Source organism: Stegostoma tigrinum, chromosome 5 (assembly GCF_030684315.1).
Source record: "Stegostoma tigrinum isolate sSteTig4 chromosome 5, sSteTig4.hap1, whole genome shotgun sequence".
NCBI lineage: Eukaryota > Metazoa > Chordata > Chondrichthyes > Orectolobiformes > Stegostomatidae > Stegostoma > Stegostoma tigrinum.
This window is the reverse complement of record NC_081358.1, coordinates 8,519,728-8,545,061: the sequence shown is the minus strand read 5'-3', so window position 1 is coordinate 8,545,061 and position 25,334 is coordinate 8,519,728. Positions and strand designations below refer to the sequence as shown.

The 25,334-nt window shown below is 38.9% G+C and overlaps 1 protein-coding gene across 36 annotated transcripts in view; it reads right to left on the bottom strand.

Moving 5' to 3' along the window:
- clasp2 (cytoplasmic linker associated protein 2) overlaps nt 1-25,334 on the bottom strand; it is a 380,999-nt gene that overhangs the window by 29,176 nt on the left and 326,489 nt on the right. For 20 of the 36 annotated variants that reach the window (XM_048530161.2, XM_059645804.1, XM_059645795.1 and 17 more), the window contains 4 exons: nt 19,607-19,750; nt 14,156-14,265; nt 12,133-12,289; nt 5,618-5,837 (listed from right to left, as the gene is read on the bottom strand). In XM_048530161.2, coding sequence (XP_048386118.1) covers nt 5,618-5,837; nt 12,133-12,289; nt 14,156-14,265; nt 19,607-19,750 — 631 coding nt within the window. The remainder of the gene's footprint in view (nt 1-5,617; nt 5,838-12,132; nt 12,290-14,155; nt 14,266-19,606; nt 19,751-25,334) is intronic. The other 16 variants (XM_048530163.2, XM_048530175.2, XM_048530168.2 and 13 more) reach the window with 1 other exon arrangement.

The following is a 25,334-nucleotide window of genomic DNA, read 5'->3' as shown; positions in this document are numbered from 1 at the left end:
TTGTAGCTTATAATGGTAATTCTCAGCAGAATACTGCAAAAATAAGGCATTGACTATCAAGTTTGGATCATGACATTTCACAACAAATATGCAATTATTTTTCACAAGCCTCACTTTGGGAAAAAAAAGAGTGGTGCAATAGAAAACTAAAAGATACATTGTTGAGAGGTTGAAAGGTTGAAACAAAATATTTCAGATAAGAACTACTAGGGTTTGAGTGTTCAAGGAATTAAGAAATATTGGCAGATTTATTCAAAAAAATCCCACAACTTTGAAAGACATAAACTTGACAACATGGATGTCAACTCACTTTTCTTAAACAAGCTCCTAAAACCACTTTATTGTTTATGCACAACCCGCAACAGCATTCTTTGTTCCAATTCAGAACAGGTCAAACAAAGTGTTTCCAATATGTGCTTAAGATGACAACCAAAACATTTTTCTCTTCTAACTGGATTATGCAGCGAACTCACTTCAAAGCAAGATCTACATCTAGAAATGTCTCCTACATGAGCTCATGTGAGAAAACTAAGTAGAATTGTTATTTTTTCTAACTAGAAGATTGGACTTTAAAATGAAATTGGTTTTCTCATTTAATGGTTGCAGGATTGCTGGTGTGGGGATGGGCAGTGATAATACAGATAAATATTATGATGCTAAAGATTTGAAAAATGTTGGAGAAATTCAAAATGTTTGGCAAGATCTATGTGGACAGAAACAAATTAATGTTTTGAGTGCAATTTCTTCTTCAGAACCGAAGTGGAAAGGTCTTGGATTTTATACTAAAAGAGGCAAAAGGAAAAGTGAACATGGTATGATTCCAACAAAGATTATTTCATTTGGGCTGGCAGCATCTGTGGAGAGAAAAACACAACTCTTGGAGCCCAATATGAGTTTTCTCCCGAATTCTTGTCTCCACCGATGTTGCCAGGCCAGCTGAGTTTCTCCAACAGTGCCAGAGGGGTCTCGACTCACAATGTCAGCTTTCCTGCTCCTCGGATGCTGCTTGGCCTGCTGTGTTCCTCCAGCTCCACACTGTATTGACTTGATACTGAAAAAAGTTCCTGCTTCAATAGGGCTGCCATTATCTACAAAGGGAATTCATGAAATTAAAGGTCCTCAAGAGACTGCAACAGAACAACTGCCTGTTTCAATGGGAAAGACATCCTCCAGGAGAGATATCCAAGAAATTAAAGTTCCTTCAGTTTAAAGGCATTTTCAGGTGTCACCACAAGTTGTGGGCAAACAGTGTCAGCTTCAAATACTAGCTCATTAGACATAACCAAATGAAATCTCCTTTGAACTCCATGATTCCAACATAAAAGCATTAGGTCTGATTCTATCCATTATAAATAAAAATTGAAAACGTTGGGAGAAACACAGCAGGCCTGGCATCTTCTCTGGACAGAGGTGACATTTTGAATCCAGTGACTCATTCAGAACTGAAGAAAGGTGGAAAAGTCATGGGCTTTATGTTGTTGAATGGGGGAAGGGCAAATGGAACAGAAGGGCTGTTTGGAAAGATTGGAGCTCAAAGATGTCATAGAACAAAAGTCAAAGCAGGTGGTAATGGTTATAGAGAAAACAAGGCAAGAGGAGCAGGGAAGTTGACGTTTCGGGTTTACACCTTTCATCCTGATGTGCTTCCAGCTCTACACTGTTTTGACTTCGACTCCAGCATCTGCAGTTCTTACTATCCCCAATTTTTTCAGTATCCTGGTTTATCAGACCAGGGCAAATCTTGATCTAATTTGAGTGCCACCAGTGCCAATTAACTCCTGACTTCATGAACATCATTCAAACATGAACAAAAAACTGAATTCCAGAGGTGAAGGGAAGTGACAACCCTTGACATCAAGAAGTCCTAGCAAAATTGGAATCAATGGAAATCAGGGGTAAACTCTCCACTGGTTGGAATTGTCCCTGCTATATCGGAAAATGGTTGTGGCTGTTGATGTCAGCCATCTTAGCTCTGACGCATTTGCAGAAGTTCTTTAGGATAGCGTCCTCGGCCCGACCATCTTCAGTGGCTTAATCAATCCCTCTATCATAAGGTCAGAAGTGGGATGCTTGCCAATGATTGCACAATATTCAGCACAATTCACATCTCCTTAGATTCTGAAGTAGTCCATCTTCAAATGCAACCAGATTTGGATAATATCTAGGCTTGGGCTGAGAAGTGGCAAGTCACATTTGTGCCACATAAATGCCAGACAATGACCATCTTCTATGAAAGACAACCTAATGACTGCCTCAATTTCTTTCTTACTCATTCATTCACGGGACGTGGGCATCTCTGGCTAGGCCAGCATTTATTGCCCATCCATAATTGCCCAGAATGCAGTTAAGTGTCAACCACATCACAATGGGTAGACCAGACCAGGTAGGAGTGGCAGTTTGCTTCCCTAAAGGGCACCGGTGAACCAGATGGGTTTTTCTGACAGTCAGGAATGGATTCATAGTTATTATTAGACTCTTAATTCCAGATTTTTATTGAACTCATCTGCTGTAGCGGGATTCAAACCTCACTCTCCAGGAAATTATCTGGATTAACAGTCCAGCGATAATACCACTAAGCCATCACTTACCCCAGTACAATACTGCCATCACTGAATGCTGAATTGTCAACATCATGGGGGTTGACATTGACCAGAAACTCAACTGGACTCACCATATAAATACGGTGCCTACAAGAGCAAGTCAGAGGGTTGGGATATTGCAGTTTGTAAGTCATCCCTTGATTCCCTAAAGCATGTCCACCATCTACAAAGCTCAGTCAAAAGTGTGATGGAATACTCCCCACTTGCCTGGGAGAGTGAAAGATCAACCAAACTCAAAAATCTTGACACAATCCAGGACAGAGCAGCCTGCTTGATTGCATCACATCCACAAACATCAATTCCCAGTACCACTGTTGCTCAATAGCAGTGTGTGCTATCTACTGGATGCACTGCAGGAATTCACCAGAGATGCTCATATATCACCTACCAACCCCATGATCTCTTTCATTTACAAGGACAAAGGCAGCTGATACATAACAACACCATCAACCACAAGTTTCCCTCCAGGCAACTTACATTCTCATTTGGAAATATATCACTGTTCTTTTTCTGTTCCTTGGTCAAAATCCTCAAATTTCCTCCCTAAAGGCATTGTCGGATTACCTACATGGAATGCAGTGGTTCAAGAAGGCGGCGCACCGCCACTTCTCAAGGCATCTAGGGATGGGCAATAAATACTGTCCAGCCAGTGATGTCCAGTTCCCATGTGTAATTAAAAAAAAGCCCGGAAACTTTAAATATCATTTATAACTCCATGACACCAGATCCCCAATAAGCGTTAGCAGATTTTTATTCTCATTCTGAAAGTAAATCTGTGATGAAGTGTGTAGACATTTTACTTCAACTTGTTGCTTAGGTTGGACACATTCATTCGTGATCATTCATTGCGTTATTCATGCTCACTGCCTCAGCTGTATTTCTTTGAAGATTACTTCGTTGCTTTGCATGAATTCTCTCGCTGGTATTTACAATTCTTCCTGTGAAAATAAGGAAACTAAATTCTCTATTTAAAGTCATATCTTCCAGATCACCTCAGCGTGTGATATCACAATTAAATCTGTCAATATCGTTTGTTCTGTTTGCTACAATCTAAGGTGAGAGCGACTGCATTTGACTTATTAAGGCAGCATTTGAATGAAAATGGCATCAAGGAACTCCTGCAATAAGAAAGAAAATGGGAACTAAGGAAAAACTTACAGCTATTTGGAGTCATACCTACCTCAAAGGAAGATGATTGTAGTTAATGGAGCAAAAAAAAAATTGCTGGAGATACTCAGCAGGTCTGGCAGCATCTGTGTACAGAAAACAGAGTTAATTTTTGAGTCCTGTCTTTCTTCTTCAGAATTAGAAGCAGGTATGGTATGAAGTAGAAAAGAAGGTGAGCCTGTAAGCACCCACAGTCCAAAGATGTGCAGGTCAGGTGGATTGGCCATGCTAAATTGCCCGTAGAGTTCAGGGGTGTGTGGGTTATAGGGGGATGGGTCTGGGTAGGATGCCTCAAGGGGCGGTGTGGACTTGTTGGGCCGAAGGGCCTGTTTCCACACTGTAGGGAATCTAATCTAATCTAAAGGTAGGACCATATCTACTATGTACACTTTCGGTCTCGTCACTTAAGGAAGGATAGATGTACATTTGAAACAGTTCATAGAAGGTGCATAAAGCTGATTCCTGTGTTATGAAGAAAATATTAAACTTCTGCAGGGTAGATGCTGACAGAATATTTCACCTGGCAGGAAGATCTAAATCAGGGGCACAGTCCAAAAATAAAAGATCTCCCACTTAAGACAGAGATCAGAAAGAACTTCTTTTCAGAGGGTTGATATTGTTTGGAATTTACTTCCACATAGAGCACTCAAGATTGTGCCATTGATTATATTCAAGACTGAATTAGATTAGCTTTTTTTAAGTCTACAAGTTATTCAAGGGTCACGAGGGCAAGGATGATCAGCTTAACATTATTATCAAATGTTTGATTCGTAGTTCATTATTATAGGCATCTTAATTCAAGCTCATATAACTTGCAAAAGCATTGCTAAGCATTGTAAAAGCATTGCAAAAGCGTTGTAATTGTGCTTGTTCAGAATTCTTACTCCTCTATAGGATTCAGAATAGGTGCAGCAACTTTCTAGCCCAAGGTGGCCACATCAATACATGTCTGGCTGCAAATTGTCATCGATGATGAAGTAGATTGTTACAGACCAGTTGTGCAGAAATAGAGAATGTTAAAGCGAGAGTTCAACCTGCTCGGATTGACTAATAATTCCTTCCACCTACAGGGATTGCATCCATTTGTGTCTTCAATGCGCTCAGAGTCCCCCACAATTGCATGGCCTGAACAATGCCTTTGCTGTGAAAACATCTTCAGAATGAAGAAATAGTTTTACAAAGACTTGGGGTCTGATCTGACAGACCACCTGAATAGAGATTTCAAAAGGTACATGAATATGTAGCATAAACAGATGGCCCTCATTCAGACGGGTGAAAGTCGACTCCATTTTGTTTCTTCTAACGGTAAAACTACAATCGGATTCAAGCTAAATTTGTGAAATCTGTTTCTGTGAAAGGGAAGTATTACACTGTGGATATTATGAAAAGAACAAAAAAACAAGAATTCAGCTGGAGGGCTTGAGTTTATAGAAATGTGGTATATGGCAGGATGGCAGGAGTGTTAAATGGTGGATTAATTTGTACTTGCAGCTCTGTGAAGGACAAATTATGATGCCAGCTACCATGATGTTTTAAATATCCAACACCAATGTATCAGGTTTACTCATCACCAAAATCATAAATCTGAGTCACCATATAGAGCTTTGGCAAAAAAACACAGTAATAATAAATAATTCAATTTATTTTGTAAGAGCAATTTATTATTTCTATTGTTAATTTGTCCAGGTGAATACCATTTGCTTTCAATTTTACAGCACTTCTCCATTATATTCATTAGTTACCAATATTAAATGACCTTTTACGTTTTAAGGTTCAATACAAACAGAAGTTGCAACAATGTACCACTGCAAAATTAAGGTAATGAATCATGAAATTAGTTTGCTACTTACCATCAGGAAATTGTTCAGCATCATCGTCAAACATGGCTTCCTTTAAGGCAGACTTATTGACAGCAGTGCCATCAGAATAATTATAAGGATTATAATCACGTGATCGTGAGCTACTACGTTGGGGTGTGGTGTTCACCAGTAATGTTTTATTGTCCAGAGCAGTTCGTCCTGAGTCAGTGGCATCACCACCTCCTCGAATATCGCTAACTCCGCCAATAGCCTAAGGAACGAAGTGGAAAAATAAGTATCATTAGTTGAAGGAATTCAGAAAACATACAACTATACTACTACTCACCCATACCTATGTCTCCCTTTATGTCTTATTATGAATGATCTGTTTCAAATGATCATTCATTTGTAAAATCAGTTCACTGATACCTTGTTCATATGTCCACTCTAAATGCGGAAACCTAGTAAACAGGTACTTCTCGACTCATTTAACTTATGGCACTTCAGTTAAACTCAACTCAGCACCAATATTTCTAAACTACCCTTGGATTGAGAAAAATGAAGATTTTTTTATCAAATTACAACAAAAACAGCACAGGAGGTTGTCACTGGATCTATCATGGATGGAAAAGCTGACACCTTTTTTAAAATGTAATGTATTTTTATTGAACACTTCTAATAATTCATTGAACTATTCGTGCATTACCATTCCTTGCTACAAATTTGCCCAAACAGCTTCAGACATCTTCCTACTCATACATTTGTAACTGACTTTATTTCTGTTTAAAATTCTTGTTTTGGCACAAGTATGCTGCTTTCAAGCTTAAGACAGAATTCACTGTGTTATGATCACTTTTGATCTAGAGACTGTCCACAGACACTCTGGAGATTACTGATTAATTCAGGCTTAATACATAATTCAAAATGTAAAATATCTTTTAGATTCACAAAGTTATACAGCATAGAAATAGATCCTTCAGTCCACACTAACCCAAGTTTCTCATTTCCCATTTGCTTGCATTTGGCCCATATCCCTCTAAACCTTTCCAATTTATATACCTGTCCAAATGTCTTTTAAATGTTGTATTCCACATTCGAACCACCTTCTGTGTGAAAAAGTTGCCCCTCAGGTTCCTTTTAAATTTTTCCCCTCTCACCTTACAATTATGTCCTCTAGTTCTGAATTCCTGAGGGAAAAGACCTTTGCTATTCACCTTATCTATGCCCATCATAATTTTATAAACCTCTATGTGGTCACACCCAACTTCCTACATTCCAGTGGAAAAAGTCCCAGTTGATCCAGCATCTTATATGTCAAACCCTCCAGTCCTGGTAACATTCTTGTAAATCTTTTCTGTACCATCTCCAATTTAATAGTATCCTTCCTATAGCAGGGCAACCAGAACTGTACACAGTAGTCCAAAAGTGGCCTGATCAACATCCTCTATAACTACAACATGATGTTTCAACTCCTGTACTCAATGGTTTCCGTAATGAAGGCAAGTGTGCCAAACGCCCCCTTTACCACCGTATCTACTCGTGTTGCATCTTTCAATAACTACGTACCTGAACCCCTCGGTCTCTCTGTTCTACAACTTTCCCTAGGGCCCTACCATTAACTGTGTAAGTCCTGATCTTGTTGGTCTTATCAAAATGCAATACCTCGCATTTATCTAAATTTATCTCCATCTGCCACTCCTCAGCCCATTAGCTCAACTGATCAAGATCGCTCTATAATTTTAGATAATCTTCCTCATTGTTGACTGTACTACCAATTTCAGTGTCATCCGCAAAATAACTAATCATGCTTTCGAACTTCTCATCCAAATTGTTTATATAAATGGCAAATAACAGTGGAGCCAGCAGAGATCCCTACGGAATACCACTGATCACAGGCCTCCAATCTGGTACAACAACACTCTACCATCTGTCTCCTACCATCAAGCTAATTTGTATCCAATTAGCAAGCTCAACCTGAATCCCATCTGTTCTAACTTTACTAACCAGTCACCAATGCAGAACCTTGTCAAAAGCCTTACTAAAGTCCACATAGACGTCGACCATCATCTATCTTTTGAAGAAGGGTCTAGGCCCGAAACGTCAGCTTTTGTGCTCCTGAGATGCTGCTAGGCCTGCTGTGTTCATCCAGCCTCACATTTTATTATCCTGAAAAACCTTTATCAGGTTTGAGACATGCTTACTCATGCACAAAGCTATGTTGAATATTCCTAATCATTCCCTGCCTCTCCAAATACATATAAATCCTGTCTCTCAGAATCCCCTCCAATAACTTAACAACCACTGATAATAACAAGGTGTAGAGCTGGATGAACACAGCAGGCCAAGCAGCATCAGAGGAGCAGGAAGGCTGATGTTTTGGGCCTAGACCCTTCTTCAGAAATGGGGCCATTTCTGAATAAGGGTCTAGGCCTGAAACGTCAGCCTTCCTACTCCTCTGATGCTGCTTGACCTGCTGTGTTCATTTAGCTCTACACCTTGTTATCTCAGATTCTCCAGCATAGCGAGTTTTGAGAAGATTTGTAGCTCAGGTTGAGGTTCTGGATGTGAGTTTGCTCGCTGAGCTGGAAGGTTAGTTTTCAGACGTTTTGTCACCATTCTAGGTAACATCAGTGAGCCTCCGACGAAGCGCTGGTGTTATGTCCCGCTTTCTATTTATCCAGCATTCTCCAGCATCTGCAGCTCCTACTACCTACCACTGATGTCAGACTCACCAGTCTGTAATTCCCAGGCACATTAGTCACCCTTCTAGCACCTCATCTGTGGCTGTAAATGATACAAGTATGTCTGCTAGGGGCTCGACAATGTCCTAGGATACAGTTGATTTGGTCCCAGAGATTTATCTACTTCATGCTATTTTAAGACCTCCAGCATCTCCTCTTCTGTAACATAGACTGTTTTCAAGACACCATTATTTATTCCCCAAGTTCCCTAACTTCCATGTCTTTCTCCACAGAAAACAGTGAAGAGAAATATGCTTAGTATCTTTCCCATCTCCTGTGATTCCATACATAGACAACCTCGTTGATCTTCAAAGAGCCTTATTCTGTCCCTAATTGCTCTTTTGCCCTTAATGTACATGCAGAATCTCGTTGGATCCTCCTTAACCTTATAAGCTGAGACTATGTCATATTCCATTTTTGACTTTCTCATTTCCCTCTTAAGAATGCCCCTGCTCCCCGTACTCTTCAAGAGACTTACTTGATCCCAGTTGTCTATATCAGACAAATGCCTCCTTCTTTCCCAAGTTGGTTCCACAACATATTGTTCTAGACATTCCTCGTTGGTCTCAGAACACAGTGTTATTATAGTCAATTTGACATATTCAGAGATATAGTAGAAAGCATCTGTATTTTGGTAATTTTCAATGATGTTGGGATACAGAAATTTATTTCTAAACATGCATGCATCTTCTGAGGGGAGAATACATAGCTTGAAATATAAGTTTATGAATGTAGCCAACATTCAGTGTTGGGAATAGAACCTGTTGTATATTCTGAGAAGTAAATAACTTAATTTTCTGAGTTTAGCTGATTTCCAATCACCCGTTATGATTTATGCACTTGTATAATTGAACAAAGTTGTGTACAAAATGATGATGGGCACAGATAGGATGGATTGGAAGAACCATTTCCCCTCAGCAGAAGGATCAATAACCAGCAGCCATCAATTTAAAGTGAAGGCCAGGTGGTTCAGAGGGAATTTGAGGAAAAATTTTCATTCAGAGATTGCTGGGTATCTGAAACTCAATGTTTGAAACAATGATAGTTGTGAGAATCATCACAACATTAAATAACATTTAGTAATCACTTGAAGTGCCTCAACATACAAGGTCCTGGCCTGACAGGTGCATTGTCCATAACTCTGCCTCTGGACTAGGTGAACCAGGTTCAAGTCCCACCTGATCAAGAGTTGCATAATATCTCTAAACAGGCTGATTAGAAAGTATTTACAAAGAACCAGCAAAATGCTGGAAAGTGGGAGTAAAATAAATAGATACTTGGTGACTGATGCGGACACAATTGACTGAAGGGCCTGTCTCTGTGTTGTGAAACTCTATAACAAGACAGCAATTTGACACCAGTGCAAATTACAAAGGAATGAGATTCATGTTCTTGAATCATGCATTAAGTCTCAAAAACTGAGACTGCAAACCATGCAGGTTCTCCATCAATAAACCATAGGGACAGGAACAGGTCATTCAGCTCTTCGAATCCGTGCAATTACATTATGGCTGATTTGTACTTCAGGTCTCATTAACTTGGTTGTGCTGCAGATCTTGTAACCCTAAAATAATAAAATAATGTGTTGAGATAACAAGGTGTAGAGCTGGATGAACACAGCAGACCAAGCAGCATCTTAGGAGCAGGAAAGCTGACATTTCAGGCCTAAACCCTTCTGAAGGATCTAGGCCTGAAACATCAGCTTTCCTGCTCGTAAGATGTTGTTTGGCCTGCTGTGTTCATCCAGCTCTACACCTTTTTATCTCGGATTCTCCAGCATCTGCAACTCCTATTATCTCTAAAATAATCTGTTGATCTCAGTCTATAAAATGTTAAATAGCTCAAAATCCGCACCTTTAGTTGTTGGGTATTCATCATTATTTATGCAAAAAGGTGTTACCAGATTTCACTCTTGAATAGTCGAGCTAAAATTTAAACACTATGTTCCCTTGTGTTGGATTCTCCATTAGAGGAAATAACTTCCCTCTTTCTACTCCACTGATACCTGTTTTAGTATTTAAACTGGAGAACCGCTCTGTCAAAATGTAATTGTTTGACGGTCACAAGGAAGCTATTTGAAACAGTATACATAAAATAACTGGCAGGAGAGAAGAACATACAGATTATAATTCCTTACTAAATTAAGGAAAACAAGATATCCGCAATACTGGCATCAATTTACTTGATTTATGATTGCATTGCTGGAATACATGAAAGCCTTTCAAAATGCTCAACATTATACTCATTTAAATATGTTGGCATTATATGGTCTCCATTCAGATGCTGCTCAAGGTCATCTAGATATTCATGAACTATTATGACTATTTCAAATTTCCCAGGCCCATGGGCTAAATCTAGCTGGCTGTGCAGTTGTACATGAGCTGGTTTATTTGAAGGAAATTTGTCTTGAAGACGTTGCCATGAGTTACCAAGGGTAGCCAACCACTGTCTTATTAAGACCACTTATCTTCACATCATGCTATGTACTCTCACATTAAAACTACCAAATTCAAGGTACATGTAAAATAATTCTTGTATAAGCCAAATTATAGACATATGTTTAAAAATTATATTCATGTAGTCAAAAATATTCTCTCAAGCTCAAACTATTTACAAACTAACTTTTTGAATTTGCTGCTCCATTTCAGGAATGCACCACAAGATAACAAGTCATCTGGTTCTCCAAGATACACAATGTATGTCTTGTTTAATTCCCATACAGTAGTTTAAATAGCTTTGAAACATGCTGCGAAATTTAGTCATTGTTCAATTTGCTAATGGTTGTGACATTGCCCTTGTAAATGTTGTAATGGAAGATTAATTTTATTCAAAGATACTAATTAGGGCTTCAGTATATGAAATGCACGTTACATAACATAGAACATAGAACATTACAGCACAGTACAGGCCCTTCGGCCCTCGATGTTGTGCCGACCTGTCATACCGATCTGAAGCCCATCTAACCTACACTATTCCATGTACGTCCATATGCTTGTCCAATGATGACTTAAATGTACTTAAAGATGGCGAATCTACTACCGTTACAGGCAAAGTGTTCCATTCCCTTACTACTCTCTGAGTAAAGAAACTACCTCTGACATCTGTCCTATATCTTTCACCCCTCAATTTAAAGCTATGCCCCCTCGTGCTCGCCGTCACCACCCTAGGAAAAAGGCTCTCCCTATCCACCCTATCTAACCCTCTGATTGTTTTATTTTATATGTCTCAATTAATTAATTAGTTAATCTTGATAAACTGCAAAACAATTTAAACTCCAACTGCACAGAAGACAAATTAATTTCACAAGGAATATTCATCACTACTATTCCGTAAATGGCATTTACATCAGAACCATACAAGTACTGGAAAGCATTTCCATAACATTTACATCATGTAAATATTTGGAACTCATTTGGTTAAAAAAGATACTTATGCACTGAAAATTCAAGTGAGGCTATTTCTTTGTGGAAGGCATTACAGTGAAGCATTATGCTAGCTTCACCTAAAGTCCATATATTCTGACGTTTGATACAAGTTAGTTTGCAGGAGAATCCCAGATGATTTTCCCACTCTTTATCAGGAGTACTGATGCTATCAGTAGCACCTCAGATACAGGTTCAGCTCAACTAACTCAATACAAGAGCTGGGATTTGACCTTATACTTTAATTATTCATTACAACTTCCAGCCATTTGAAGGGGGACAGCATGCGTGAGAAACCAAAGTGGGAGTACTACATATTTTTGACTGGTCCAAGAAAATACGCTCCCAAGCTGACATTAGATAAGATGAAATAGCTTTAAAGAGAAAAAGTTAAAATACTCACCAGTTCTCCATCATCATCTTTTTTAGAATCTCGTCGCAAAGGTTCATTCATTTCTTCTTGACTAAGGAGACTGAAGTTCTGGATTGCTTCAGTCATTCCTCGAAGAGAGCAGTATATTTCTTCTGAATTCATGTTCTCTGCGTCATAGTTAAAAGCACTGTTCACAGAACAAAAAGTACGAAGAGTCAAAATTTTATTGTGGAGTTTTTTTTATTGATTGGACAGAAAGAACATTGTATCTAAACATAAACATTGTGCTTTGGGAAGGATCTGAAGGCCTTGGAGAGAATACTGAAGGTATTTTTTCAAATAGTTGAAGGAATGAGGTTCTTTAAATGCATGGTTAAATAGGATAATCAATGCTAAGAAACATAGGGAAACGGGAGCAAGGGTAGACCATGTGATCCTTTGAGCCTAACTCTTTGGTTCCTCTCCATAAACCAAAGCTCCAATCATGCTAATACATTGCTCCCAACTTTACGGCTTTCATGGCAAATTTAGTTCATGGCTAGAGTATAATTTCAAATTATAATTCTCATCCCACCTCACTGCTGCAACCAGCCAGCCATTCTTTATGGGGCTTCCTGAGACCACGACAGACATTATATAATTTCAAGTTCTTTCTCATTATTTTTCTAAGTTAAAAATTAATCACTTACCACCTTGGCAGAAGCATAGTTTCATTCAACAAGGAAAGCTGGTGATTGGACATTTTTTTAAGACGATGGCTATACAGTGATTATGTTATTTGACCAATAATAGAGGTCTGGACCAATAATCAGAGAAGAAGTTCAAATTTCTTCATGGCAGTCATTATGAAGTTTGAAATCAAATGAAAATGCAGAAATCAAAAGCTTGTGTCAATAAATGAAAATAGAAGCTTTCCGACCATTGTTAGAAATGATTGAGGAAAATGTTTTTCGCTGAGGGTTTTCAACCTTGGAACTTTCTGCCTCAGAAGGTAGTGTAGCAGGTGAATTTTGGTAGATGTGTTTGTACCTACCTGTGATTGTAATTCCATTAGATCTATATAAAAGGGCAAAGATAGGCCAAAACCAAGGCCCTTGATTGGGGAAAGTTAAATTTACTCACTTGAGATATGATTTAGTTAAAGTGGGCTGGAAGCAGCTACTTGAAAGTCATCTATACCAGACCATTCTACTAGGCATTCAAGCATGAGATGGTGAGAGACTGAAACAGATATGTTGTCTTAAAGAAAAAGGGACTAACAAATCCTGTGTCCCTCAGATGTCAAAGGTCTTAAAGAATAGGATAAAGATAAAATGAAAAGCTGTTATATGTCTCCTTTGTATTGTTATAGTCAAATATGAAATTCCACACATGCCTGCGCCACAATTGTACGAGGGATAAAATTCTTGACTTGAAAGCTTCAAATATGTGAAACATCCTACTTGAACTATGGGTTTTTGCCAGTATTTAAATTCAGTTCAGTTCATTGAGTTTTCTAATGACAGTGGTTCATGTCTTCTAAACTCCCGGTTAAGATCTTGAAGAGCAATAACTAGCACTCTATTCGATGCTTTTAATGTAATAAAATGTCCCAAATCATTTCACAGAAATATTATAAAGCAAAATTTGACTTTGATGTATTTGTGCAGTTTCTGAAGTGCATAATTTCTGTGCACCATTTTCAAAAATTTGTTATTATATATAATCAATCAACTAAATCTAATTCAATCTACCAACATGAATAGAGGTAAAAAAATCTACAGATGCTGGAATCCAAGGTAGACAAACAGGAGGCTGGAAGATCACAGCAGGCCAGGCAGCATCTGGAGGAAAGGAGTAGTCAACATCTCGGAATACCCGCAACGTTGATTGCTTCTTTCCTCCAGACTCTGCTTGCCCTGCTGTGTTCTTCTAGCATCCTGTTCGTCTACCAACATGAATATTTAGTGAGAATTTATTTCTGGAGCAGCAAACACACTTCAGTGATATCTGAGTGCAGAATACTAGTTTCATCATCAAAAGTTAATGGTATCTACTCTTAAATTTACATTACCTTGGTGGTACAGTATTCTGAGTTGTGTTCGTTGGTGAAGTGAGGGGACTGGTCCAACCTGCAGGTGAACGTGGTGTGCTTCGTGTTATAGAACTGCTTCCAGACCCCTGCTTAGTTAAAAGAAATGTTAAATGCCATGAAAATTTAGTAAAGCAATTTCCCAACATTTTTATCTAAAGCAACATTACCAGTAAAAATGATGTTATTTCATATAAATGCTATACATCTTGAAAAATTATTTTTATTAAAGCTCATTGGGTTACAATTGGATTCACTTTAAATGCCTGTACAGGCCACAGGAATTTTACAGCACAGAAGGAGGCTACTTGGCCCATTGTGGGGGGTCTGAGCTGGCTGAAATAACAAATTAACAATAACAATTCAACATTTTAGCATGTGGTTTGTGGGCCTGTAGGTTATGGATTTGAGATGCAGATCCAGACATCTCCCATATGTATCAACTAATACTTCTCCAGTTTGAATTCCATTTGACGTTTTCAGCCCACCTCACCATCCATGTGTATTGTCTTGCAATCCACACCTATCCTCCTCATTATGAGGCATGTTTCCAATTAATGTGTCATCTGCAAATTTCTTGATCATGTCTCCCTACACATATTCCAAATCATTTATATACATCACAAAAGCAAGGGATCTAAGGAAAAGTCTTCTTGATGCAAAAACATGTGGCTACTTGTGCCTGCAGTTGGGCATCTGTCATTACAATACTCTACACATTTATGTATTAAAAATTACCCTTTGTTTTCCAGTAAAGGGCAGCACTGTGGCTCAGTGGTTAGGGATCTAGGTTCAATTCCACCCTCGGACGACTGTTTATGTGAAGTTTCCACATTCTCCTTGTGAATGTGTGGATTTGCTCTAGGTACTCAAGTTTCCTCTCTCAGTCCAAAGATATGTAAGTTAGGTGGATTAGTCATGGAAAAAGCAGGATTACAGATCATAAGGCTGCAGGGGACCAGGTCTGGGTGGTATGGTCCTTGGAGAATCAGTGCGGACTCAATGGGCTGAATGGCTTGCTCCCAACCCTGATACCGCCGAGCCAATTTTGTATTCCCCGGATCTCGTGTTTTTTTTAAAAAAAACCAGTCTGTCATGTGGGATCTTGTTCAAAGCATTGCAAAGCTCATGTGGACCACATCAACTGCAGTGCCCTCATCAAAACTCATTGTTACTTGCTCAAAAAGTTTGATCAAGTTGGTCAAACACTGTCGTCCTTTAACAAATTCAAATTCACACTGACCATTCTTGATTATTCCTTGTCGAAGTTATAGCTTATTCTGTTTCAGTATTATTAATTGACAGTGTTACAACTATCAATGCAACTATCCTGCTTTCCCATATAACATTATGAAGTTTTCGCAAGAAAACATTTTCTTTTAGGTTAGAACTAAAATTAACCGACAAGAGCTCATAAGTATAGAATGAGGATGTGAGATTCATCCTGTCAAACCTTGCAGCACAGAAAGAGGGCTTTCAGCCCTTCTATTTTATGGATAACGTCATCTGATAAAACTCATGTTTCTTTCAATATTCCTCTTCTTCATGAATCTTTCTAATTTCCATTCAAAAATACTTACAGCTTCATCAACTCATTCCGCACAAAGACATTTTTCTGTGATTTATCTTAGGTGCTGTCCACTTGTTATTGTTTCACCAACCAGTGTAACTACCAAACCCTTGCTAATAATGAAGATATCTTTCAGGCTACCCTTCAACCAACTCAGTTTTGGTGAGACCTTCATGCCTTTCTTCCATAACTCCAACCGTACGAGTAACATTTCAGTAAGACATGATGCAGCAGGAGAGTTTCAGTTTGGGGGAAAGGAGGAACCTGAAAAGTTGGATAGGCTGCAGATCAAGAGGGCTGGGAGCATGGTGATGAAGGAACTGAGCTGCAGATACAAGTAGCCACATGGGATGACAGTAGTCGGTAACAAAGGTTCAAACAAAATATGCATATAATATTCTTGGTAGTCACATTATTTATTTACAGGATATGGGCATCATTAGTGAGATCAAATTTTATTGTCAAGTCCTAGCTGCGCTTGAGGAGGAGGTAGACAGCTGCTTTTCAAACCACTGCAAACTGTATGCTGAAAAAAAACTTCACTGTGAGTGAAGGAATTCTTAGTGACAGAGCTGCTAGTGATACAGTTAGTATGGAATGTAACCTGAACGGAAACTTGAAGGTACTGCTGAAAAAGTTGACGTGGTAGATCTTGTAGATAGAACACACTGCAGTTATGATGCATTGTTAGATAAATAATTAACTGCTTAAGTTTTTGAATGAAGTGATGATCCATCAGGCTGTGTTGTACTGCAATGTGTTAAACTTCAAGCATGTTTGCAGTGTACTCATTCAGACAAACAGACAGTATTCGATCACACTCTTTGGAGGATTCTGGAGTGTGAGGAGGTGAGCCCATTGTTGCTGGGTACCTGATTTGCTTTTGTTGGCATAGTATATGTCACAAATCCAATTAGATTTCCGGTCAAAGATTACCTCAGGATTCAGTGATGAACAGGTGTTGGTCAGATTCTGTTATATTGGAGATGGTCTTTGCCTGGCATTTGCATTGCATGAATGTCACTTGCCTCTTATTAGCCCAAGCCTAAAATGTAGTCTAGGATTACTGGGGCCCAAGTGATTGCAGAAGGATTGAAAACCATAGGGACAGATTTAAGATGATGGCTAAAGAAACAAAGGTAATGATGAAAAATCCTTTTTAGGCAGCAAGTAATCACAATCTAAATTGCAATGCCTGAGTGTGTAATGAAGCCTGATTCAAATCATGGCTTTTAAAAAATGTTTAGAAAATTATCTGAATAGACAGAAGGTTCCAGAGCTATGCAGAACATATGAAAAATGAGCAAATGTTATCCAGAGTCCACAACAGCCTGCATTACTATTCAGTAAGCTGACACTACAGGCTTCACCTACACTTTCTCACTTGAAAGGGCAGGAGTTGGACTAGAAAAGGGTTAGTACAGACACACTATACATCTAGAAGCCTTTTATAAATGTATAACAACAAAAGGGGTGTTAAAGGATGGGTGTGGCCAATTTAGGAGGAAAGGAAAAAACTCTTCTTGTGGAGACAGACGGCGTAGCTGAAGTACTGAAGAACCACTTTGCATATATTATCACAAAAAGGATACTGTCAACTTCACAATGAAGAAAGGAGAAACGGAATACAGTAAAAACAGATGAAGAGGAGCTACCCTTAAGTCAAGGATGGGATGCATCTTAAGGTTCAAATTGTTCCCATTTATCACATTTTTGTTCAAAAAAGGGAGGGGTAAACCTGAAATTTTGCTGCAACCTGTTTTCAGTTCATGTGAGTGTGCATCATTGCCAAGGCAAACATTTGCTGCTCGTGCCAAAGTGCCTTTAAGAAGACACGGTAACCTGCCTTCTTGAACTGTTGCAGCTTACATAGTATTCATACAAAGAAAGTGATTGAAAGAAGGGAATTTATAAGATTTGAATCCAATGACAGAATGGCAATATAGTTCCAAGTCAAGACGATATATAGTCTGAGAAGTACTTGCGGGTGGCGGTCTTCCCAAGTGCATGCCAACCTGTTCTTGTAAATGGTATAGATTGTGGACTTGGCAGGTGCTGGTGAAAGGAAGCTTGACACACTGTTGCAGTGCTTATGGCACACACTGCCACCACTATGTACCTGAGGTGGAAAAATTAACATTGAGGAACTCTACAGCGTGACAATCATGCAGGCTGCTTTGCATTTGATAGGGGTGAGCTTCTTGAAAGTTTATAGAGTTGTAATTATTTAGGGAAGTGGAGGGTAATCTATCACACCCCTGACTGATATCTTGTAAATGGTGGACAGGCTTTGGAAGGTCATGAGATGCAATGGAACCTGCCATGGAATTCCCAGCCCTCATAAATCCTCTGGTCCTTTGACGACTAACTTAACCTCCTGTCTTCTGGCAGCCAACTGCATTCCGCTGGAATATGTTCTCCTTATTTATTCTCTTAAAGCCCTTCACAATTTTGAACACTTCTGTCAGACAATGCCCCTACCCAAAAGAAAAACCTTGATATCCTTCCTAAACTGTAGTGTCCAGGCTGGTCACAATACTCCACGCTGGGACCTCGCATTATTTTATCAAGATTCAACATCCTTTCTTTAACTTATGAACTGAAGAATTAAATAAAAACATAAGGTTTTGTTTGTTTCGAAACCCCTTTCATCTTGTCTTGACACCTTCAAGAAGTTATTCATGTCCACTTTCAAGAAGTTAGTTCCCACATTCCCATTAAAATCGTACCATTTTAGCTTTGATCATCTTTCTTCATTCCTTTTTATAAAATCAATCACCTCACAATTTTATATTAAAATTCATCGGCCATGTATCTTCCCAACTCACCAGTCTATGTCCATGTTCTCCTGCAGTCTGTTACTATTGTCCTCACTGTTTACTATATTTCTGAGTTTTGAAACAACAAGATGGGGTTCCATCAGAGATTGATTAAAGTTTTGTAATATTCAAAATATGGAACAATGCCCATTTAATATAATGAATAACCAAGGCAGAAACTCTTCTAAGATTTACTCTAACAGAAAGAAATGCATTATGTAACAGAAGTGAAGTTATTATACTTGTCTTCCCTCTCGTTTTGCCTTCAAAGTTGAAGTGAGGAGATGCTCAAATCCAGTCAAGCAAGAATTTTGTCTCAAGGAGTGATTATCTTAATTTTGAAAGATTGTTATTTTGATCTCAGTAATTTGCAGGAAGCAAATGAAAATCAATTCAATAAAATAAAGTTGTTCAAGGGAAAATGTTTGACAGGATACTGGAATAACTCAAGATATAACTGAAGCACAAGTCAGCTTTTGTTATAAAATACTACAGAGTAAATATATTTCCTGCAACTTCCTGAAGAAATGTCATACTGGACTTGAACGACTATTTCTCTCTCCACAGATGTTGAAGACCTGCTGAATTTCTCCAGCACTTTCTGTTTTGATTTCAGATCTCCGGCATCAGTGGTACTTTGCTTTTACGTAGTAATTTAAATTGGTTTGTGTCAAATTAGTCATCTCAAATGAGACTGGTGAATTACAAAGTTGGCCTGTTTTAATTAAGACAGTTCTGAGGGTCACCGGACCTGAAACAGTAACTCTTTTTTCTCCTCCACAGATGCTGCCAGACCTGGTGAGCATTTCCACCAACTTTGTTTTTGTTCCTGTGTTAATTAAAACAATGTTTAACAAATCACCTGCTATGTTGGAAAGAAGTGTGCTAAATTGCCGGAAACAATAATAACCCAAGCTAAGCTTATTCAAGTTTTGTTCTTGCAGTTCACAGCTGTCCACCAGATCCTTTTGTGTTCACTGCTTGGTAACTCACAAATATTGTAACAATTATTGTAGTTATTGTAATTATTATCATATAAAATACCTGGGTTGTGCTGGCTAAACTACGAAGATGTGTTTGAAGAAGTTTGGTGGCTCCATCCTGGAATGTTTTTGGTAGAGCTCCAAGCAGCATGCTGAACTCTGGAGTGTTGAGTTGGAACAGGCATATTAAAACGGCTTGAGCTGCCTAAAGAAAGAGAAACAATGGATAAAAATAGTTCCAACCATCATCATAGTCATTGCAGCATTCCTGAAAATTTGAACTTGAAGTGTTATGCTGGTGCCTGAAAGAATCAATGTTAAAAAATTCAAAGTTCATTCAAACATCTCTTGCCCATAAAATATATAATTTTCAAATACTGTAACATACATATACACTCCATGACAAAATAACTAGCATATTCAAATTGATAACTAACTAAAATGTTTTTATTCCAGAATGGGATATGAGTATCACAGGCAAAGTCAAGACTTGTTGCCAACGCCTCACTGCCTCAACCTAGTGGCTTGCTAAGCCGTTTTTAAGGCCAGTTAAGAATGATCCACATTGCAACAGATCTGCAGTCACATGTATGCCAAACCAAGAAAGTATGACAGATTTCCTTCCCTGAATGATAAGCAATATAGAAGAAAATATGGGGGGAGATCTTAGCTAAGTTTACAAATGACACAAAGATTGGCTGGGTGAGGAAGAAGATCTTAGGTTACGAAGCACGTAGACAGATTGACCAGATGGGCAGATTAATAGCAGATGGAATTTGATCCTGCTTAGTATCAGGTGATGCTCTTTAGAAGAAGTAACATGACAAGGAACACTCAATGAACGGAAGGGCACGAGGAAGGTCAGGCAACAGAGGCTCTTAAGATTGATCCAGATCCCTGAAGATAGCAGGACAGGTCAACAGAGTAGGTGGACAGGTGAATAGGGTAGTTAAGACGACATATGGGACACGTGCCTTTATCAGTCATGGTATGGATTACAACAACACAGAAGTTGTGTTGGAGCTGTACAAACCTTTGGTTAGGCCACAGCTGTACTGTGTGCAATTCTAGACACCGACCATAGGAAGAATGTAATTGCACTGGAGGTGGTGCAGAGGAAATTTACCAGGATGTTGCCTGGGATGGGGCAGTTGAGAGCTGAAGTGAGGCTGAATAAACTTGGGTTCTTCAGAATACGGAAAGCTGAGAGGGGACCTGATTGAGGTGTATAAGATCTTGAGGGGCATGGACAGGGTAGATAGGAACCAGCTGGTTCCTTAATTAAATGGTCAATATCCATAATTTTAAGGAGAAAGGCAGCAAGTTTAAAGGGGATTTGAGGAATTTTATTCACCCAGAGAAATCTTCATAGCATTTAAGAACTATTTAGATATGCACTTGCAATGGTGAAACATACCAGGCTATGGGCCAAGTGCTTGAAAATGGGATTGGAACATGCAGTTGTTTTTGCTGCGCATGGACTTGATGGGCTGAAGGGCTTTTTCCTGTGTCGATGTTTACGACTCCTCTTCAAATGGAAACAACCTCTCCAGATATATCCTCTCAAGCTTTCCAAGAGTTTTCTATGTTTCAATAATGTCTGCTCTCATTCTTCTAAACTCCAAAGAGGAAAGGCCTAACCTGCTCAGCCTCTCTTCAAAAGACAATCCTTCCTTATCCAGGATCAATCCAGTGAACAATCTTTGGACTGTTTCCAATGTCTGTACATCATTCCTTAGATAACCAAAACTGCACAAAATGATCTGACGAGGGCCTTGTTTTAGTAAGGCTGCCTTTTTTTATACTCTATTCCATTGAAATAAAGGCCAACATTCCCTTTCCTTACCCTTTTACCTCCTGTACTTATACATTAGCTTCCTTGTAATTTAGCACAAGGATTCCCAAAACATCCTATGCTGCAGCTTTCTCTATTAAATAATATTCATCTCCTCTATCCTTCAAGTTTTTGTCCATACACTTAACTCATGAATAACCCTTTTCAGACTCTGTGTTATTACTCACTACTTGCTTCCCCACATATTTTGCGTACGTTGCTCATTTGGCAATCGTACATTCACTTTCCACATCCAAGTCATCGATGTATAGCAAATGTTTTGTTTGCCAGCACCTAAGGGACCAGGAGTGTGTTGGTTGATCAAATGTTCTGGATAATCAAGAGCATAACTGCAGTAAACCCAGACCAAGTGAAGCTTCGAGACATCAACACCCGTCAAACGATTTATGTGAAAACTGCAACTTACCTTCTAAGATCAATGTAAAAACACACAATAAGTTCAAAAGAAACATATTGCAGGGGAGAAATGCATCACTGTTGACACTTTATTTAGAACACAAATACTTGGACATCACTGTAGATCACAGCACTGGAGGTATATCACTTGTGCCAGTTAAAACAAAACTTGCTGTATATTGCAAATAATTGTGGCCCCAGCACTGATTCCTGTGACACGCCACTCATTACAAGTTGCCACTCTGAAATGTCCTCTTTATCACAACTCTGTGTCTTGTATTAGTTAGCCAGTCCTCTATTCATTCTCATATACATTATCTACTGGTTTCTCTTTATTTGTTTTGTTTGCAACCTTCTCAAAGAATTGTACCAAATTTGTCAGGCACGATTTCCCTTTCATGAAGCCATTCTTACGCTTCTTGATTATATTACGTATTTCTAAATGTGTTGCCACAACATCCTTTATAATAGATTTTACCATCTTTCCAATTACTGTTAAGCTAAGTGGACTACAATTATGTGATTTTTGCTTCCTTCCTTTTTTGAACAATGGTGTCACATTAGCAATTTTCCAATCGTTTGGGACTTCGCAGTGCACCTACTATCTCTAGCTACTTCCTTTCATATCCTGGGATGAAACTTCTAAGGTACAAGGGATTTATCACCTTTTAACCTCATTAGTTTCCCTCGTATTTTTTCTTTAGCAATAGTTATTATATTTATTTCCTCCCCAGCTTTCATCCCTTGATGAGTTTAGAATACTATTAATGCCCTCGACTGTGCATATTCATATAAAGTATTTATTCAATTTGTCTGACATTTCTTTGTCCTCCAACATTATTTCTCCAGCCTTTTTTTCTAAGGGACCTTTGTTCACTTAGGTCTCTCACTTCCTTTTCATAGATTTAATTTTCAAATATTTAAAGAATCTTTCACTGTCAGTTTTTATTTCACTTGCTTGTTTGCCCCGATAACTTATTTTCTCCCTCCCTTATTTTTTGGCCATCATTTGTTGGCTTTTAAAACATTCTCAATTCTCTGGTTTACCACATTGTAAGTTTTTGTTTTCTTTCAATTTGATACTAATCTTAACTCCCTTGGTTAACCATGGTCAGTTTATTTCCTTCTTTAGAATCTTTCTTTCTCGCTGGGAAAAAAAACCTTTTCTGTGAGCCTTGAGCTATTTTCTTGAATGTTTACTATTGTTCCTTAACTGTTTTTCCTTCTAAATATCTTTCCAGTTTACTCCAGCCTACTTTGCTTTTATATCCCTATTTAAGGTTAGCACCATTGCTTCTGACCCAAGTCTCCAATTGCAAACTGAGTGCCTACTGTTACCAAGTTATGGTCACGATTTGATTTTACTGAGACATCAATCTTGCCTCATTAAATATCACCAAATCTGAAATAACTTGACCACTGATTGGATCCATAACATTTTTCTAGGAATGGTAACTGCACAAGAAACTTTAACTCTGGTTTCTCTCCATAGATACTGTAAGACCAACACAGTTTTCCAGCATTATCTGTTTTTGTGTCTGATTTCCAGCATGTGCAGTTCTTTGTTTCTTTTGTTCCAGGAACCTGTCCTGAATACACTATGAATTCTTCCCAATGACCATCTCTGCCAATTTGATTTTTCCAAACTACATGAAGACTAAAGTCACCTATAATTAATGTACTGTCTGTTTCACCCTCTTTCTCCTGCACATCAATGTTCTCTTTATTCAATACTTTTCTACCTTTCTTATCTTTGCTGAACATCTTGCATCCATGAATACTTAATGCCAAATCTTGCCCTTCTTTGAGCCAGGACTTTGTTATAGCGATAACATCATATTTCTACATGACAAGTTGCGTTTACAACTCATCAATTTTATTACCACCACTTTCTACAAGCACCTAAATGCCTGTAATCCTCAGTTAGGCTTTCTTATTTTCTCCTTGAATATACCTATTAACTTATTATATGTTATTTGGTGCTTCCTATCTCTTCTAATATTCTGTTTGGCTTGGTATTCCTTTCAATATTATTTCTTGGTTCTCATATCCTGACCAGGTATTTAAATTCTTCCCAGTAGCATCAGTAAAACATTCTGCTGGAAATTCAGTCCAAATCTGTTTGTGTACAACAGATCCTATCTCCCTGAGAGCCAGTCACAAGGTGCCAAGAATCTAAAGGTTTCTCACATGGATCATCCTTCCAGTGACAGATTCATCAGCTTTATCCTCCTGTTTCGATACTCACTTGGCAGTATATTTGGAGTAGCCAGATATTATTGCTTTTGAGATCCTGTTTGCTAATTTCTTTCTCTGCTCCCTGAATGGTGATGGCTCAATAATATTATTGCTGGGCTATTAATATACAGACCCAACTAATATTCTGAGTGCTTGGGTTCAAATACCCTCATGGCAGATGTGTTGGTATATGAATCAACAAAAATCTGGAATTAAGAGTCTCATGATGACCATAAAACCGTTGTTGATTGTCAGAAAAACCCATCTTGTCCACTGATGTCCTTTAAGGAAGGAAATCTGCAATCCTCGCCTGGTCTGGCCTACATTTGACTCCAGATCCAGAGCAATTTGGTTGACTCTCCCATCTTTGGGATGGGAAATGAAAGCTGGCCTAACCAGTGATGCCCATATCCTGTGATTGACTTCTTAAAAAAAAAATTCTGGAGGACCACATCAACATGATTACTGACCTGACCTTAATGAGATTCTTAAAAGATAATTGTAATTTTGTATTTAAACAGCAGTAGGGCAACTTGGCTGTCTAAATGGTTAGGGAGAGGGTTCTGAAATAAATAGGGAGAGGGGGGAGGCGGACCGAAGATGGACAGAGGAGACTCACAGGTTGCAGGAACAGCTACTCATATTCCGCTTGGGAACCCTGCAGCCCACTGGTATCAATGTGGACTTCACAATCTTCAAAATCGCCCCTTCCCCGAATGCATCCCCAAATCAGCCCAGCTTGTCCCCTCCCCTCACTACATCCCAAAACCACCCCAACTCGTGCCCGCCTCCCTAACCTGTTCTTCCTCTCACCTATCCCATCCTCCCACCTTAAGCCGCACCTCCATTTCCCACCTACTAACCTCATCCCGCCTCCTTGACCTGTCCGTCCTCCCCGGACTGACCTATCCCCTCCCTACCTGTACTCTGCTCTCCACCTATCTTCTCCTCTGTCCATCTTCGGTCCGCCTCCCCCTCTCTCCCTATTTATTTCAGAACCCTCTCCCCATCCCCCTCTCTGAGGGTCTAGGCCCAAAACGTCAGCTTTTGTGTTCCTGAGATACTGCTTGGCCTGCTGTGTTCATCCAGCTTCACACTTTGTTGTCTTGGATTCTCCAGCATCTGCAGTTCCCATTATCTCTGTCTAAATAGTTGACATGTTTTTCCTTATTATGGACAATTAAAAAAAAACTTACTGGCCAAAACAGAATGGAAATAAAGAGTCAGAATCTGGATCAAATGGTTCACACACTGATCCTAAAGAATAACAATGTGATATATTGAAGTCCCATGTAATGAC